The 18,340-nt window shown below is 44.2% G+C and overlaps 1 protein-coding gene and 1 long non-coding RNA gene across 7 annotated transcripts in view; both read right to left on the minus strand.

Annotated features, from left to right (window-relative positions):
* LOC114491797 (acylphosphatase-1) overlaps nt 1-18,340 on the minus strand; it is a 40,267-nt gene that overhangs the window by 1,850 nt on the left and 20,077 nt on the right. For 3 of the 6 annotated variants that reach the window (XM_036012261.1, XM_028506101.2, XM_028506100.2), the window contains 10 exons: nt 17,971-18,069; nt 17,177-17,262; nt 16,392-16,496; nt 15,202-15,274; nt 10,911-10,982; nt 9,334-9,445; nt 8,142-8,301; nt 3,111-3,134; nt 2,945-3,023; nt 309-460 (listed from right to left, as the gene is read on the minus strand). In XM_036012261.1, the coding sequence (XP_035868154.1) occupies nt 309-460; nt 2,945-3,023; nt 3,111-3,134; nt 8,142-8,301; nt 9,334-9,445; nt 10,911-10,982; nt 15,202-15,274; nt 16,392-16,496; nt 17,177-17,262; nt 17,971-18,069 (962 nt within the window). Of the gene's footprint in view, nt 1-308; nt 461-2,944; nt 3,024-3,110; nt 3,135-8,141; nt 8,302-9,333; nt 9,446-10,910; nt 11,004-15,201; nt 15,275-16,391; nt 16,497-17,176; nt 17,263-17,970; nt 18,070-18,340 lie in introns of all 6 variants that reach the window. The other 3 variants (XM_036012263.1, XM_036012267.1, XM_036012277.1) reach the window with 2 other exon arrangements.
* LOC118497568 lies at nt 11,579-14,754 on the minus strand. The gene is made up of 2 exons (XR_004900093.1): nt 13,523-14,754; nt 11,579-13,490 (listed from the first exon to the last, which is right to left on the minus strand). It is a non-coding gene; the product is annotated as an uncharacterized LOC118497568 (long non-coding RNA).

The following is an 18,340-nucleotide window of genomic DNA, read 5'->3' on the forward strand; positions in this document are numbered from 1 at the left end:
AACTTCTGGGTCTTATCAAACCTGGAACCAGTAGGCAACAGATGTCCAGAATACATCATTTTGTGTGTGTGTTAAACTTAAAAAATACAAAAAATAAAATTGTGCATAATCTGACAGTTTAGCCTAAACTGTTTTGAATTTAAGCTAGAAGCTGAAATGGCGAGACTAGATTTTACATACAACTTTCAATGTGAAATTTTTAAAAATCTGTTTTGCAAAGGATCACGACAGATTACATTTGGATAGTAGGGTCTGAGAAAGCAGCAGCAGCTAAACTTTTCCTTTTCTCCTGCTAGTCACCACTGTACCTGCTTTTCCTGCTCCAGGTGGTCCATGTCGGCCAGCGGCAGCATCGACGGCCTCCCGTGCGCGCACTGGAATGGCAGCTGGCACCGGGACAGAGCTTCGATGAGGCGGTAGCTCTCCTCCAAGCTCAGGCCGTCATTAAACTTAATGGCCCCTAAACAAAAGACAGAAACAAGGTTACGGTGCATATGGTGGGAAACCAGTGCTGACCCTGGGTCTGAGCCAAATATCTGGGAAAAGGAAGACGTTTCCGAGGCTTCTCTCACGTGACTTGAACGCTGCTTGAAATGAGCACTTGAGGCCCTGGGTGACGCTGAGGCTTCAGGACTAACCTCTCTCTCAGCTTTTCCTTATGGAGCCCCTGTCTTTCTAATCCCCGTCGGAGGCATTCCTGAACTTCCTAGGACTTGGTTTTCAGAGTTTTTCTCAAAGAGACGAGAGCAGTATTTTTGCCCACACCTTACAGGTGTTTGAAGTCAAGGTCATCTTTTGTCCATAGCAATCTATCACCAGAATCTCGGTTTCCTACAGTGTCCATTTCATTTGCTTCTTTTTTCTATTTCCATAATAATCTTCCTAATCCCAATTCTCATACTGTTAGAACCTGCCTGTATGCATACCTTAACTTAGTCAACAAATATGTACAAGTATACAGTTTATATTAGGAGCCATGCCAGCAGCAAATGAGACGAGAATCTCCACCCTCATGAAGTTTATCATCTGGGGGTCTAACAGGTGAGAAAACACTGAACAAATAATGACACACTCATTTAAATGACAAATGATATATACATGAATACATATAAGTATATAAAAATATATTTTATAGTATATATTTTTATAATAACTCATAAGTACCGTAAAATGTAGGGTATGAAAGAATGTGTAATAGAAAAACCACACCCCGTTTGGGAGGTCAGGGAAGGCTTCCCTGGAAAAATGATATTTAACCTGAGACCTTAGACTGAGGAAGACAAGAAGGAACTGGAAAGGCATTCCAGACGGAGGAAGAGGCGAGGGTGAAAGTGCAGAAACGTGCACACGGCCAGGGAGGCAAGGCGGGGGGGGGGGGGGGGGGGGGCGGGGATGAAACTGGACAGGCAGGGGCCAGAGGCCCTGGCAGACCATGGTGAACAGTAAGATTTTTTTAAATTGTATTTATTTCTTAGAGAGAGGGGGAGGGAGGGAGAAAGAGGAGAGAAACGTTGATCGGTTGCCTCTCACACCCGGCTCGCAACCCAGGCTCATGCCCTGAACAGGAATTGAGCCAGCAGCCTTTCAGTTTGCAGGCCAGCGCTCAACCCCTTGAGCCACACCAGCCAGGGCTGAAGAGTAAAATTTTTATCCTAAAAGCAATGAATAGTCTTTTTTTTCTTTTAACCCTTACCCGAGGACATATTTATTGATTTTAGAGAGAGGAAGGGGGAGAGAATGAGAAACATTGACGTGAGAGAGAAACTTTGCTCAGCTGCCTCCTGCACTCACCCTGACTGAAGATGGAACCTGCCACCTAGGTATGCGCCCTAACTGGGGACCGAACCCACAACCTTTGGTGTATGGGAATATGCTCCAACCAACTAAGCCACCCAGCCAGGGCAAGCAATGAACAGTCTTGACACACTTTAGTTACAAGAAAGAGACACTAAGAGGGATGTTTCAAAAAGACCCCTCTGGGTGCTGAGGGAAGAGTAGCTTGCAGCAGAGCCAGAATGGACGCGGGAGACTAAGAGGACTCAAGTGGCAAGAGCTAGGGGGGTGGCAGTGGAAACAGATCACATCAGAGATTTAAGATGAACACTCTGAAGGCAGAGATGATGGAGTCTGGTGATGAGCTCACATGAGAAATGAAGAGCGGACAAAGGGGCAAAGGAGTTTAGGAGGGTTACAGGAAACAGTGATTGTGGTTACTAAGCGGAGGAGACGGCGGTGTGGAGAGGAGGCGGCTGACGAAGACAGGGCAAACAGAGAAAAGGTGTCAGCAGACTGGGCATCTCTTTGTGGTCGAATGATAGTTGCAGGGGACTCTGTAGCTGCCAGGGTCCTAAGGTAAGACCCTCCGAGCCACTTTCCATGTTTTATCCTATTACCCTACTCGAGAACCCTCAACAATCCTAATGCCTTCTGTGTGAAATCCAAAGGTTTTGTGGTGACCGTCTAGGCTTCTATTCTTTTTACCAGCCCGATTTACCGACGGGCTTTGCTGCAGCTCATGCAACTCATGCGAGCCTCTGGGCCCCCGCACAGGCTCTCTCCTCTCGCTGTAGTTAAACTTTCCCTCCCACCCTGTGAAGCCATGTCCCTGTTCATTCACAGCTTGACTCAAAATGTTACCTCCTCTACGAGTTACTCCTCCACTCACAGAATACAGTAATTAATAAATAATAACACAAGAATAAACTGTTTTGCGCACTCACAACTATAAACATTCTTGCCCACCCTGTGTATGTGGCTGGTATTTTGCTTTGTAGCAGGAATTTTAGTGTTCGTTCTGAGTGCACTCAGCTTCCTGACCTAAGCTGCACCCTCCCAGCGGCGGGCGAGCAGTGAATGTGCCTTCCGCTTCCTCCAGACTCGCCGTGCGCCTGCCATCACTCAACACGCAGAGGCGCATGATGGTGGCTGCTGTGTGGAGTCCTACCGTGGCAGGCTTGAGACGCCAACACCTTCTGGACCGTCAGTGGCAGTGTCCCCTGGACGCCTCCTGTGGTCTGGAGTAGCTAATGCACAAACATAGTCTTCATTAATGGGAAAAGGAAGTGGGGCAATGGTGCCTTTTGTGTGTGGAACGTCAAATAGAAGTTTACCTCCACTTGTTCTCGAAGAAATTCCTATAAAGCAAAAAGGAGAACAGTCATTAATCTGCTGCTGCGTTATACTTGCCATTTGACAGTTCACAAAACACCCAGATTTTCTTTAAAACGTGCCTCCTGGAGGAGAGTTCCAGCAATACAGCGCTTAGGTGCAAATACTGTGTTTGTTGTAAGGCACTTTAAATATGAAGCACCCAGACAACCGAACAGAACTCTTACTGGGCAGAGAGTGTGTTCAGCTACTGAAACTTCCTCCAGGGGCAGCCCAGCAACCCGTGCGGTCATGTGACTGGTGCGAGCACAGCCTGGAGGGTTCGACCAATTGGAAATATCAGGGAGGCATCTCCCTGAGAGGCTGTCTGTTTGGATTCGTAATCTCAACCAAAACAAGTGTCGTGTTACACAGAAACAGAATAAATACACAAGAATCATGAACACAACGGTGCACTCAGTATGACACTTGCTTAAATGTCATAAACATAAGTAGTCACTTCAGTTCCCACAGGCTTTTTTTTTTGGACAACTCCCTTCAGGTCAAACAGCTTACTTTCCGAGGCATTCTGTTCAGAAGTTCCTCCTTCCCAGTATATCTCTGTCCCAGGGGTGGCCGTTTTAACAGTTACACCCTGACAGATGTTAATATTTACAAAAGGACTTTAAAGAAATTCAAAGCAGACACTACTTCACACTACCAATGTGCTTACCCTCTGGAGGTGACTGTTTTACATATGGCACATTTTATAATGTATTTATAAGGAAACACAAGATTTCTCTACTCCTAGAAATGCATATGCATAAATCAGCTTCCTAAGATTACAACATGGCAGATTTTCCTTTTAAACCAGAGTCAGAAAACTCTCTCCCCTCCCTCACATGCACTCGAGCCCACTGTGCTTATAAGTGAGCACAGTCACAAAGACCTATGTGGTAGATGTTATGCATTTTTAAAAACCACCTATTTTCCCAAACAAACCTAGACAGACAGATGTCTCATAATACCCGACCCACCGAGAAGGCTCGGTGTGGACACAGACCAAACCCGACTTCTCTGCCGCTCTCTCTAGCGCCTGCACGCCTGGGACTGGCAGGACAGCGCTCTGTAAGCTGTGAAGGGGTGGGTGGGTCTTGCTCTCTGTTCATTTCCTGTTTCAATGGCTCAACCGACACTAGATAATTCAAATAATATTAAAACAGCTCATTCATCAGGCTAGAGGACAGAACTTTTTAGAAAGATGTATTAGTGATCTCTCAACTGCTAGATCCAAGTAGCTATCATTTTCTTCAAGACACTGAAACTATTCCAGCTTCTTCCAGAATCAACAGTCTCTCTCCTGATCAGCCTGACTCAACGTAATCAAGATTTTCTGAAACCATAAGCCTTCTTTCAACTTGAGGCAAACTCCTTACCAGCAGTCTTTGAAAGGCACTTCAGGGAAAGTTTTTGTTGTAATTTTCTGGTTAAATACTTAGGGATTGAATTACAATAAAAGATTCTAACAGATCCTATCTTTTGGATTTAAGACAGTTTGGAGGTGGAGCCTTGGAGAAAGAGCTTTGCTGGGAGAAAAGAGCAACGCTGAAGAAAAAGCAAAGGTTGTCAGATCAAAGGGCGCTTTTGGAAAGGGTGAACTCAAGGTAACCCAAGAGCTCTCTTTTTCTGTATGCAGCCAAGGTCTTGAAAGACTAGTACACTTAGCTCCACCTCCCTTCCCTCCCCTCCCTCCCTGACCCACAGCAATCCGTCTGCTGCCCCCTCCCCGCCACCCCCACCCCCGACTCTCAGGACACAGTTCCACAAGGTAACCAAGGTCCTCATGCGAGTCGAGTCCACTTGCTATTGCCAACCGATCCCTGCCTGCTTAAAACTTCCTGTGGCTTTGGCAATACTGCTTTTCCCCAACTTCCCTCCTCCCTCCACGGCCAAATACAGTCAATGACCCTTTACAGTTTCTTCTTCCCCGCAACAGCTTTCCAAACTTCTGCTAAAACACATGCACCCTGAATGCTGGTGTTCCATGAGCTCCACCCTTTGTTTTTTCTCTTTTTATTCTTCATACATTCTCTGGACAATCTCACTTCCTTTAGACCATGTGCCAGCTTCTGACATTATCAGAATAGTTATACTACTAACTCCCAAAGAGAGATGGGTAGCCCGGTCTGCCTATGTACTGGACACCCCACCTGAAGGCACACCCAGTGCATCTAAACCCAGCCTCAGACTGACTCCCGGGAGGTGTGCCCCTCCTCCTCTGTCTCCTTTCCTGTCAAGGGCACCACCCTCCTTCCAGTCATCCGAGTTAGAACCCTCTGAACTGTTATTTACCCATTCTCCTTTATCCCTGTTATGTTCTATTTCTAGCCTGGTCTTCTTGATCCTACCTTCCAATGTACGTCCTAAATCTATATGCCCCTCCTGTGCGTTACCACTGGCACTGACCTGGTCCAGTCCTCGGGCTCTCCTATTTGCCCCAGTGCAGTAGCCTCTCCCTGCTCTCCCTCCCTCAGATCCTTCCCACATCCATCTACCCCGCTATTTGCCCGGTAGGTACATCTGCCAATTTTTACATATTGCTGAGGTCACTCAGATCTCGAGGAAAATGGCGCACTAAGCTGATGCGCACTTGCCTGTGCTCCAGCAGAAAGAGCTGGAGATGAAGGAGTGAGAACCCGTAATGAATAAGACAGGGCCCCTTGGAGAGGGGGGGGCAGGCAGATCTGAAGAAGAACCAACATTTGGGAAATAAGAATACAGTGCCTGAAATTTTTAAAAAACTTAGTGGACAAGTTAAACGTCTAATTAGTTCATGGGAAGATAACTGAGGAGATTTCCCAGAACATATCACAGAGAGAGAAAACAATGGGAAACGTGAAAGAAAAGTTAAAAGACATGAAAAGGGAAAAGAGAAGGTTGAGTGCACGTCTCACAGGATTTCCAGGAGGCCAGGCACGGGGGAAGAAGCAATGTTTGAAATGATAATAACTGTACAATTTCTAAATTGAAGAATTATGATGAATCTCAAGAAGGAAATGAAAATAAATCCATACAAAGATACACCACAGGGAAACGGGGGAACATCAGAGACAGAATCTTGAGGGCAGCCGGAGAGAAAAGCAGGTCACCTGCGAAGACATGGCGATGAGACTGACAGTGACTTCAACGGGAGAAACGGGACGTCAGAAGGAATGAAACACGGTGTTTGAGTTTGGGGGGAAGATGGGTTTTTGGTTTTAATTAAACATTTTATGTTGAGATCAGTGGCCTGATGTAAATGATGCTCCTGAAGAAATGTCATCCCCTCAACAAACTGAACATTAATCTCCTTGTCCTCAAAAGAAAAAAAAAAGTAATGGAGTATTTTCCAAGTGCAGAGGGATAATTTGCAATATGGCATTCTATTTTTAGCTAGGCAATCATGCAAGTGTGAAGGCAAAATAAAGATATTTTCAATGGACTCTTAAAAAAAGAACTTTCAGGAGATTAACTTCCATAAAAAGAAACTGAACACAAAGTAGGATGCAAGAAGCAGCAGTGAACAAAGACTCTGTTAAACATCTTGGTTAATCTAAATAAATACTGAGTACAGCCCTGGCCAGTGTGGCCCGGTTGGTTGGAGCATCTTTCTATAAACCAAAAGGTCGTAGGTTCAATTCCCAGTCATAGCACATGTCTAGGTTGCAGGTTTGGTCCCTAGTCGGGGTCATACTAGACGCAGCCGATCAATGTTTCTCTCCCTCTCTCTTTCCCTTTCCTCTTACTCCCACCCCCGCCAAAATAAATAAATAAAAATAACTATGCCCTTGGGTGAGGATTAAAAATGTATATACTTACTGCAAAATTAATGACTACCAGGGGAATTAAAAACAAGGTGTAATCAAAAGAGGCAACAACATGGAAGATGGGAGAGAGGTGATGGTTGACTTTTGCAGTTTAGAAAAGAAAACAGAGAAACAAATTAAACTTTTACACTTTTTAAGTTTTTAAACTTTGTTAGATATGCAAATGCAAATTCTAAGCTAGTAGAGGAAAAAAAGGGAGAAATGAAGAAAACACAGCCCTGGCCAGGTGGCTCAGTTGGTTGGAACGTCACCCCATGAACCAAAAGGTTGCAGGTTTGATTCCCAGTCAGGGCATATACCTAGGTTGCTGGTTCGATCCCCAGCTGGGGCACGTACAGGAGGCAACCAATGTTTCTCTTTCACATTGATGTTTCTCTCTCTTTCTCTCTCAAGTTAATAAACATATCCTTGGGTGAGGATTAAAAAAGAAGAAAATACTAATAGAAAACAGAAAAGGAGAAAAGAAAAGACAAGGCAACAAAGACAAAATAAATTATATTTGTTGTAAAAAAAAAAAGACATACAAGTGAGGTAAGAAGGAAGGATCCTCTCTAACCCCCACAACGCCACATCCCAGCAGCAGCTTCCCAGACCGTTACCAAGCCACATTCATGCAGTCACACTGAAAATGCCTGCAGATGGATGCAAGCTACTTAGCAGGATATGCTAACCCCCTTTGTGATTTGGTCTCGACAACCTATCTAGCCCCATCTAGTCCCGCCACTGCCCCGTATATATCTTAATGTGAGCCATCTGACAGTTCCCTAAACACAGGTTCTGCATCAGGTCTCCAATACCCGCTGCGCTGTCTAGAATGCCCTTCTCCTGTCTCCTGTACCGGGCAGGCTCCTGGTGTTTTATAAGACATTTTCTACAAAGGAAAACAAAAACAAAAGCCAGCTTTTCTGTGACAGTGTCCTTGACTTCCACCTTTCTGGGCACAGTAATCATTTTATGTTTCCATAGCACTTTTGAACATACTTCTATGGTCCAATTTTCACTGTGTTATGATTATTTAAATGTCCTTCTTCCTCACTCTGAGCTAATTCACCTTGGACTCGCTAGCACGTGGCACACAGCAGGTATTTCATAAATGCTTACTGAATAAAAGATGACGATAGAGAGTTCCTAAACGGAACAGGAGGTTGCTACCGCTCAGTGATTCCAACACCTGCAGCTATGTCTTACCTCCACGATACTCTTGGTCACAGTGGATCTTCCTCTTCGAAGTTCATTGGCTTCTCTCTCTACGAAACAGAGTGGTACTTCTCCTACAAGGACCAGAGAATCACTAGTGTCTGGAAATAGAATTCCAAGGCCCAGATCTTCCAGATTTTTGTGGTAACACCTAAAGGGATAACCTCACATGTAAAAGCATTACAACCTCACATGTAAAAGTGTTACTTCATTTGCATTTCCGTCCTGGTTCCAAACACTGGATAGTTTCTCAAACGCTGCCATAAGCTGTGTAAGTTACACTGCTTTTCTCACATTTAGGAGTATTTGTTTAGGATTTTATTATTAAATTTCCTTTTTGAATCACACGAACTTTCTCTTTTTCTCTTTTCCATTGAGAGACTCAGTTTAGGTCTAAGTCTTGTTCCTAAGATTTTACCCCTCAGTGAACAACTGCTAACTTCTCGTGCCGGCACCTGAAGGAGTCTGGCACAGACGAAAGGGCTGCAAGTGTTTTGAATCACCGTTAAAGCTGGGAGGTAACTAACAGCCCCAGGAACTGAGGGGTCCTGATTAAGGGGACGCAAATAAATGGATCTGCCTCTAATATAACTTATGCCCCAGGGGAAAATACTTATTGGCAGTGGCATGTTCCCAAACCTGAAATAAATTCAGAGACAATTCTCTCTTTTTCACGTCCAACAACCTGTGCTGCCCCAAAGTGGGAAAAGGTCCTATCTTGTGATTCATTACACGATTTGCCCCTTCCTTGCGGCCCAGTGTTCTACTCTCTGCCCAGTGTGATTATCATAATGAAAACTAAGAACCCAGAATGCACTGAGGCAGAACACAATGGAAGCAATTACTGCAGTAACTTTGCTTTCAGAAACAGCACAGCATAAACACTGACTGTTCCAAGAAATGGTGAGAGTACTCTAAGCCAACTGCTGGAAAAAATTATCAGGGAAACTCTATCCTATACTCAACAGCTGTAGTATAGTAGAAAGAACAGCATTTGGAGTCAGAAAACCTGCGTCTGAGGGCCCGCTCCACCACTTCAGCGCTGTGCTGACCTTGGGCAGTCCGTAACCTCCTCTCAGTCTCAGGTGACTCGTGAAAAAAGGAACAATGGCCAGGCTTATACCCCACAGGATTGTTGTGAATATTTACACTATCAACAGCACATCCTCGTGGGGGCACTGACCGTAACAGTCTCCTTTGCTCCTCCGTCACTGTGATTTCTAGTGGAGGACTCACGGTGGAAGCCAGTAATTTTTTCCGACCAGAGCCTTGTGGCTGTTGCTTCTCATAGGAATCTATTGGGAGAAAGACAAGTGGGTTAAGAGTTGGAAGCGAAGTCTTCTAGATTCAGATAAAAATGAAGCATGGCTAGCTGCGGTCATGCAGTTACTGCAGTGCTTAACAGTGTGGTTCAATGGGCAGGTTCTAGGCTTTAAAGTTCCATTATTAAAGTCAAACCAGTGAATGCGCAGTCTGTTTATTTGTGTCAGAAACATTTTCAAAAGTAAGAAATATAAGACTTAAATCTTATATTCAAATGAGCAATGCCACGTTCCCATAAACAGTCAATAAACGCGGGTTTGGTAACACAGGCGAGTAACGTGGACTGCTGAGGAAATCAGACGGGTTTACTACGCAGTCCTGTGGCTCAGGAAGGCCTCCCCCCCCCTTCAGAAGGGTCCCCCGTCTTCCGAGAGACGGAGGCATCAGCACTATTCTCAGGTGGCCCGACAGCAAGTGAGTTTTTATCGCATCTTTTCCAACACTTAGGTCTTGGTCTTACAAGAAAAAGCGACTGTGGAAGTAACATCACTGCCACTCTAGTCCATAAAACACCTCGTCACCTAACTCTCTGACATTAGGTTTTTCGTTATTGGACCACAGGAGTAAAGACTTTCCTTTATTTTACCCCTTGGGGCGCACACTGCCTCATGAGGAGAAGACAGGGTCGCGAAGATGAGAAAGCACACAGTGACTTTGGAAGGGACACAACAAATTTGTGACACTGGTGGCCTCTGGGGAGAGAAATGAGGTGGGGTGAGGGACAAAGGTAGAAAGAGGACTTTATTTTGTACCTTTCAGACTTAAACCTGTTTGATTACACTACTATTCAACCACAAAATTTAAAATAAACACAATTTATTGGGCCTTCTGAGCTGCTGGTGGTCTCTGCCTGATGAACTGTGAGGAAGGTGCACTAAGATCACATGGGCAGCCCTGGCTGGTGTGGCTCAGTGGATTGAGTGCCAAACTGAGAACCAAAGGGTCACCGGTTCGATTCCTAGTCAGGACACATGCCTGGGTTGTGGGCCAGGTCCCCAGTAGCGGGGAGCGTGACAGGCAACCACATATTGATGTTTCTCTCCCTCTCCTTCTCCGTCCCTTCCCTTCTGTCTAAAAATAAACAAATAAAAACCTTCAGAAAAGAAGATCACATGGACACCTGGCATGTATTTGTGCTGGATGCCACAATGAAGCAGCCTAATCCTCAGACACCCAGTCGTAAGGGTTGACAATAAATATACAGCAAATGCATCTCTGACACTGTAAGACCCACGTGTTTGAATCAGTGAACTACTCCACTCTTTCAGTTATAAAAGGAGCCAAACCAAAGGACTTCAGCTTAATTTTTTAAACATACAATTCATTTTCCTCACAACAGTCACAGCTGGAAAAACTTTCAGGCATGTTAATTCAGCGGAGGAGTCTCCGGTATCTTCCAGCCCCAGGCAGACCCTCCCACCCCAGACGCACTCTTACCAATAATGAGCTGCTCCAGGCGGATGCGCTCATGGGCGGCGTGCTGGTCCACCAAGACCAGCAGGTTTCCACCTAGAGGACAGCCAAGGGTTACTGGAGTGTCATATTAGCCGATCAAGATTAAAATAATCATGTGTTGAGAGAGAAAAAGGTTAACTCAAAACTACTTAATGAGGTGAGCAAAGGAGAAACATACTGAGTAGTAACAACTGTATCTTTTATTTCCTAAAAAAATGAAATTATGGGGAATAATACAACAAATTTAGCTGTGATGAAAAACTCTTTAGTTCATTAGTATTTCACTTATAAAACAAGGTTAAAGCCCCACATTTTAATCTGTAAATACTGGTTTTGCTTTATTAACTCAAAGTTGGTACAATGAAGGATCATTAAACAATACATAATTACAATCAGCTGGCCTTGCTCGGCAAGCTGCTCTGGAAGCGATGAAGAATGCGGCCCTACTATGCTTTGGCCCAGAGGTCAGAACATTTGTTTCTGTGAAGGGCCAGAGAGTAAATATTTCAGGCTTTTGAGACACATGGTTTCTGTCACAACTACTCAACTCTTCGTTTTGAACCAAAGCAGCCACAGACAACATGTCAATATCATAGCTATGTTCCCATAATTTTAATATATCGAGAAATATTCTTTTTTTTTGCCTTTTCCCCAACCACTGAAACATGTGAAAACCACTGTTCTCTACCCGGCAGTAAAAGCACAGGTGATGCCTGGAGCCGGCCCCCTGGCCACAGGCTGCCTCGACTCAGAGTCAGGCTTCCCGCACTTCGACGGGCACGCCGACCGCCTGGAGATCCTACTGGAACGCAGCTTCTGGTTCAGTGAGGCGGGGGCGGGACGCGAACTTCTGCAGGTCTGATAAACTCCCAGGCAGGGATGCTGTTCGCAGACTTTGAGTGGAAAGGCTTTAGGCGTTCAAGTGCAAGAGAGGAGGCGGACTGTCCCGGCCCCCAAAGCCCAAACTGATCTTTTTCTTATTGACAGGAGGACTGATTCTCACTTACATCACTACATCTTTTTAGCTTGTAATTTTAGTACTCTTGGCCAAAGAGTTGAGGTTTATTGCTACTGATTACACTGAAATAAAAGTTCTCTTGAATTTGATCAAAATAGATAGTGCTTGCTTTCCCTGTTTCTACTAAAAAATTGTTTCTCTGACACTATCAAATTCATGGCATGAGAGCTTAAGACTTAAAGAAAAAAAGGAAATAATTTTTCTGACAGCTTGTTCAACCAGAGGAACAGGCCCCAACATGCTGAATGTTAAGCTCCTCTGAGAATAGAAGCAGTTGCAGCTGGTTGTGATGAATACTGAACATCCTGTGTTGGGCAAGACGATGGAATAAATAATGAATCGTGAGGGAGTAACCTCGAATTTGAAACTAGAGCCAATGTGGATTACCAAGAGTCCGTGACCCCGAAAGAAGCAATCCTGTCCCTGACTCTGGAGGAATGGTTTATAGTTTACATCGTGTTCACGACCTTTTTCGCTCCTTGAATGATGCAGAATATATGAGAGTAACTTACTAATGCCGGAAGCTGTGTTTTCAATACCCCAACATAACAGAGTACGAGTTTCACAAGGGCAGGGGTTTCTGTCTGGTGTATTTCCAGCATGCATAACAGTCACCAGGCATGTCATAGGCACTCAGTATTGACTTACAGAATAAATGAATGAATCCTTAATCTTTTATCATAACTGAATACCTTATTTTACTGTAGGCAGAAACATTCAGTAAAAAATGCCAATATATGACAACAATTTCACTATAATTTAAATAATAATATATTTGTCCATTACAAAAAATATGTGCAGATATTAAAATACAAGTCAGTTCATTATGGAGTAGGTTGCCTTTGATATGCATAAGCAACAGTGAAAACACATTTTGATCTAGAAAAATGTATTTATCTAAGAGCACCCTTTGGTGGCAGCTAACCAATACGATGATAATATAGAAACTTAAGAGAAATTTAGATATGTCCCTTTTATTTCTTTGAACATTTCTAGATTTTGTGGCTACACCCATCTCAGATGCCATTAGTTGAGATTTGGATATTTTAACAAAGAATTTCAGATAATCAAAACTTTAGAATAAAATCTATTCATCTTCTAGAAACAGTAATACTATAATTTGACCTTTACTAATTCCATATTTATGATAATTATGACAAAATTTTGGTTAATTTGCCTTTGGTCTACTATGGCATTTATTAGAAAAGTCTACATTGTAAATAGGACAACAGGGAGTATTTTCAAATACAAACAGAATGAACTGCTTTCAAACTTCAGAAGCACTCGCCCGCAGGCCTGCCAGTCTGGAGCCAGTGCACTGGCTTGTGCTGCAGGCTCTCCGCCACTCAATGCTGAACTTTACAGTACTCAGCATTGTCAAAGCACTCTAGAGTCTCCCGGTTTAAAGGGAAAAAAGAAAAAAGCCTCCTCTCACCCTTGGCCTCTTTCAGTCTCTCTCTGCCATGTCACAGATTTTGGAGTCTCTCTCCGTACAGTCTCTTAGAGGCAGCATCCCCCCATCTGCTCTCTGAATCAGTTCCCACCTGAATCAGTTCCCACCTAAAACAGTTCCCACCTGAAACAGTTCCCACCTGACTTCTGTCACAAAATTGTGCAGATCATTTTGGCCCTCATCTTACTTAACCTCTTGGCAGCATTTATATGAAGTCTTGGCCTTGCAACACAGCCTTCGTCTACTTTCTTCCTATTTCTCTAGCTCTTCCTGCACAACCTCTTTTGCTGGTCACCCTCTCCTGACTAGCTATTAAATATTGGAATTATTCTAGATTCAGAATCTCTCTCCCTTACCCCCCCCCTTCACTCTTTTTCTAGTTAAAGTTACACTTGTGACTTCATGACCAACTTTCCGCTGACAACTCAGATTTACATCTCCATATCAGAATGCTTTTCAAGTCCCAAACCTGTAAAATCCAACCACGTTCTTGACATCTCTTCTTGAACATTTCAGACAGATTTCAGGCTGAACTCACGATTTTCACTCTCTGCCTGCTTCTCATCCAAACGCACACTCTCCTGCAACATCATCTACTCAGTTACAGACGCCAGAAAACCAGGAGTCATCTTTGATATAGCTTCCGTATACCCCACCCACGACCAAACCCGCTGACTTTGTCTCCGCAATCCCGTTCCAAAGCATTCACTTCCGTCTAGTCCCAGCTATTCACCTCGGTCCCCGCTGCAGCGCACTCCCCTCCTGACAGGCTCTCTGCAGTCACTGGGACTGCACCCCCACACCCAGTCCGCTCTCCATACTGCACCCAGAGCAATATTTTCAAAACACAAATATGATGTAACATGAGCCACCGCAAAAATAACACCAGAAAGACAGTAAAAAACCAACAACAACAAAGAAAACAGAAAGCTTTCAACTGTTTCCAGTTGGTACTGGGACAAAGGCAAACTTGAAACTGGCATTTGAGATCTGCCCTCATCTTCTTGCTCTCACTCCAACTGCACTCGCCTGGCTTCCCCTCCCTAACGGAGAGGGAGTCGCAAATTGCATGCTCCTCCCTCTGCCAAGAGTACGCCTCCCTCTCTTCCTCCCCCAGTTAATTCATACTCACACTTTCTCTCTCTCTCCTTCACCAAGAAAACCTTGCCCGAGCCCCCTCACTACATCAGATCTCCCAATATGGGTTCTTAGAGCATCTGTTTCTCTCCTCCCCAACTCTAGCTGGGGATATTTAACATCTGTGTAATCACCTGTTTCTCCTCCATGTATTTTCCCCACCATTGTATTCCCAGGGCCTAGTACAGTCCTGGGCATACACTAGGCACCGAATGTTTATTGAATGAGTTAATATTATTTACAAACTACTATTGTTTTATTAAAGCAGGTCACCAATAAATTGTATTTAACTTTTGACAAATACAGTACAGTTCAGAACTTTCTATTACTATGAAGGGAACACATAAAAACATTATTTAAAAGTCAAACAATACAAAATACTTCAAAGAGTAAAACATGACATTCCCCCTGGGCCTACTTCCATTCTCACTCCCAAAGTTTCACAGCTTAGCATGTACTTAGATGTGTGTTCCTTATATACGTATGTGTATGTTTATAAAACTAAACGTGCTTTAAAACTATCATTTCATAATATTAATTTAGATTGGCTTCCCCTAATCTTTCCAAACCATTGCAATGTATTCCGTGTACAAAAATAACCTCACAGGGAGGGCTGTCAGAGAGTAGCTGGGTATCTATCGGTCAGGGCTGCTCTCCGTTCTTACCTGCCTCACCATTCTCTTCCGTCTTAGTGCTCATCAAACAGGCAATAAACTTTTTATCCACTTGCTGGAGCACCTGCCATACATTGAAACAAGTGGTACAACATTAAATAAAAATTAACGAAGGCTTATCTGTGTAGAAAGAGACTAAGCAACTCTAAATAGACTTGTCTGCAGCGTGACTTTCACAGGTGCTGGGGAGAAGTGCTGACGAGCCCGAGGGCGTCATCGGGGAGGATGAGAGAACAGGCAGGCAGAGCGGTCAGGAGACTTACACGGAATGCAGACTGGGGCATCTCAGAGAGATAGGCTAACAAAACTTGAGAATAGACCTGAGATGTTCCCAACAGAATGACCCTTCTTAATGTGTAACATAACCAGAGAATTATTGATATGACCAGAGACTGCTAACAAATAAAGTGCAAATAAATTTTAACAATCTATACAAAAGCAAGGAAAAGTATTCGAAAGAGCTAGTCCACTAAAGCGGTGAATTAAAAAGCCAGCTGTGGCTGCAGGCCCTGGGGGCTCCTCTCGGTCCAGGTGCTGATGCGGCTCCCCTCACACCCCCTCATCTATACCACCACCCCAGGGCCTGTTTTTGGATCAAGTGATCAGGAGTTTCCCTCGCTCCTAGCCTGTCTAACCTCCCAACGTGTTCCATGCTGGAAACGAGGAGGCGAGCCGTCCAGAGAGGGTGTGGAGAGAGGGCAACCTAGAAACGCGGGCGAGCCCAGGGGTCCCTCTTGCTAACGGGGCTCCTCAGTCCAGGGCGTCTCCTGAGCCAGGTCATCTGTAGCCTCGCACAATACAGGGTTGTTTAAAAAGGGACATCATTGCACATTTGAGGACAACATCTCTGTAGGACCTAGCTGATTTATAAATTATTGTCAAAATATAAAATCGAATCATCCCTTTGGAGGGATGAATTATGGATTTAGGCTTGAAACTGCGAGCCTAAATCCATAATTCATCCCTCCAAACCTGCTCCCCCTACGAAGGACATTTTTTTCTTGGTAATTAATTTAGCCCTTTTCTTTTTCTTCTGACAATGAAGTTCCAGTAAAACTTTACAAAACACACGTGCCTTGACCAGGGTGGTCCGTACCATCAAATAAATCCAGTTTCACAAGAGTGAGTCTAGCCTGGGGCTCACATATATATTTTTACGGGACTTCGAAGTCGACCGTTACCTGCATGGAGGGAATCATGGCTTTGGTGAAGCGGTAAGGGTGCAGGACGTTGTGGACCTTCACCGCCAGGCTCTCGGCCTGCCCGCTGCGCACGTCCACGGCCACCTGGAGAGACCCAGCACGAACGTCACGCAGATGTAAAGTTTTATGTCTGCAGAACTGTTTTACCACAGGCCTCAAAGTGCTTTAAAAACATTCATTTTCACAGAACCCACTGGGGGCGGGCTGAATTCAGAGAACTTAACAGAAATCCAAAAGGCCCTAAGAACAAAATTACTGACAGAAACCGGTATTATCTCAGAATAACAATCTGTCTAGGCTCCGTGATCAAGCCCTTAAAGGCATCTTAACTGAAGAATCCAGAATTAAACGCTCGTGCATCCCTCGCCCTCATTACAACACAGTACGTTCTGTGATAACCCACCGCCGGGAGAACAGACACTCAGTTCCAGTGATGCACTGTTCCTCGGGCGGAAGACTCACTGCTTCATTTAATAACAGCTTTTACTATCCCCACCCTAAACATTCTGCCAGAGGCTTTTAAGAGTGGTAAACACTCTCACTATTTCCACACTGATTACATGTTCAATCCAAAAGTAAAGCTGAACTCCCAACATGCTATGCATTCTGATTCCTCTTTTCTACATTAAGCATTCATTTCCAAATAAATTATTTGGAAACATACCCACTTTCCATTCATAATTACAAATTGGTGGAGTCAGTCATGCCCATACCCAACTTAGATGAAATTCAATTAGGGAGCCGAAGAAAACTGCTAGACCCACCTCTGGATAACGGGCAAACACCGGATTGTCCCACTCTGCAAACAGAGACTGAAGCGATTCTCCGCCGACGGTGTCCTCCGCAGCATCTAATGCAAAAGGGGACAGGCCGAGTTGGCATCAAGAGCCTTGGGGGGAAAGGTGAATGGCATCTCACACTCAGTGTGTACAGCCTAAAGACCAAAGATCAGACACATTGTCCCGATATTCTACAAAGGTTCGGAGTCTGCTGTATCTCTAAATTGTTTTTATCTGTTACTTTTAACTGGAGTTGATGACCGTATCTTCAGGCATTATAGCTTTTTCTCCAAACTGTTTTCAAGACCTATTTCAGAATACAAGTCCAGAAGAAACTGGTTCAAATTAGTGGCCTCACTTCCTTCAGAAAAAAAAAATATACCTTATCTATTTTCAAAAATGGAGAAAAGAAAAAATAACAAAATGTCTGTAGCTTTTTAAAAGAGTTTTGCTTACATAAAACTACGGCAATATGGAGCACACTCCGATCTTTAAAAATAAGAAACAATTTCTCAATCACAAGACACCACAGACTGCATAATCACCCAGTGTGGACATGAAGTCTGGGAAAGTAATTTCTGATCTGAATGCGTGCACAGAATGACTGCCTTCTGCTGTGAAACAGGACCGTGGGGCACTCCTGGTTCCAGTGAGGCACAGCTGGCGTTGATCAAGCTTAAGAATACAGCCCTGCTTTGCTTTTTCTCTCCTTTTTATTTTTTTAGTTAGGTAGCACACTGTGTGCTCGGTGTCCCAGCAACCCCTGTCACCGCCCCTACCTCCGTTACGCTGTCTCATCACAGTGCTCTCTTCCCGAGCTCTGGGAAGGAAAGGAAGAACGAGGTCGCTTCTAAAAGGATGACACCTGTACTGAGACCCTAAATGTAAAAAAAAGGAAAACCTAGGCATTTGAACTCAAAGTATAAATAAACTATTACAAATTAAAATCTCTTTCTGCACAAACTGAATCAAGGTCTATGACAGACTGCTAAACACTAGATCAAGAGTCAAAAGTTCATTAATGGAGTTACTCTGCTAACTTAGAAACCTCCATTAATGCTTAGTTCCATTACCTATCGGTACCGGACAGAATGCGGACTTCAAAATCTGCACCTGATTCTCCATGGGGGTCATTTTACATGGGGGACA

The sequence above is a fragment of the Phyllostomus discolor genome, chromosome 1, assembly GCF_004126475.2.
Source record: "Phyllostomus discolor isolate MPI-MPIP mPhyDis1 chromosome 1, mPhyDis1.pri.v3, whole genome shotgun sequence".
NCBI classification, from domain to species: Eukaryota; Metazoa; Chordata; class Mammalia; order Chiroptera; family Phyllostomidae; genus Phyllostomus; species Phyllostomus discolor.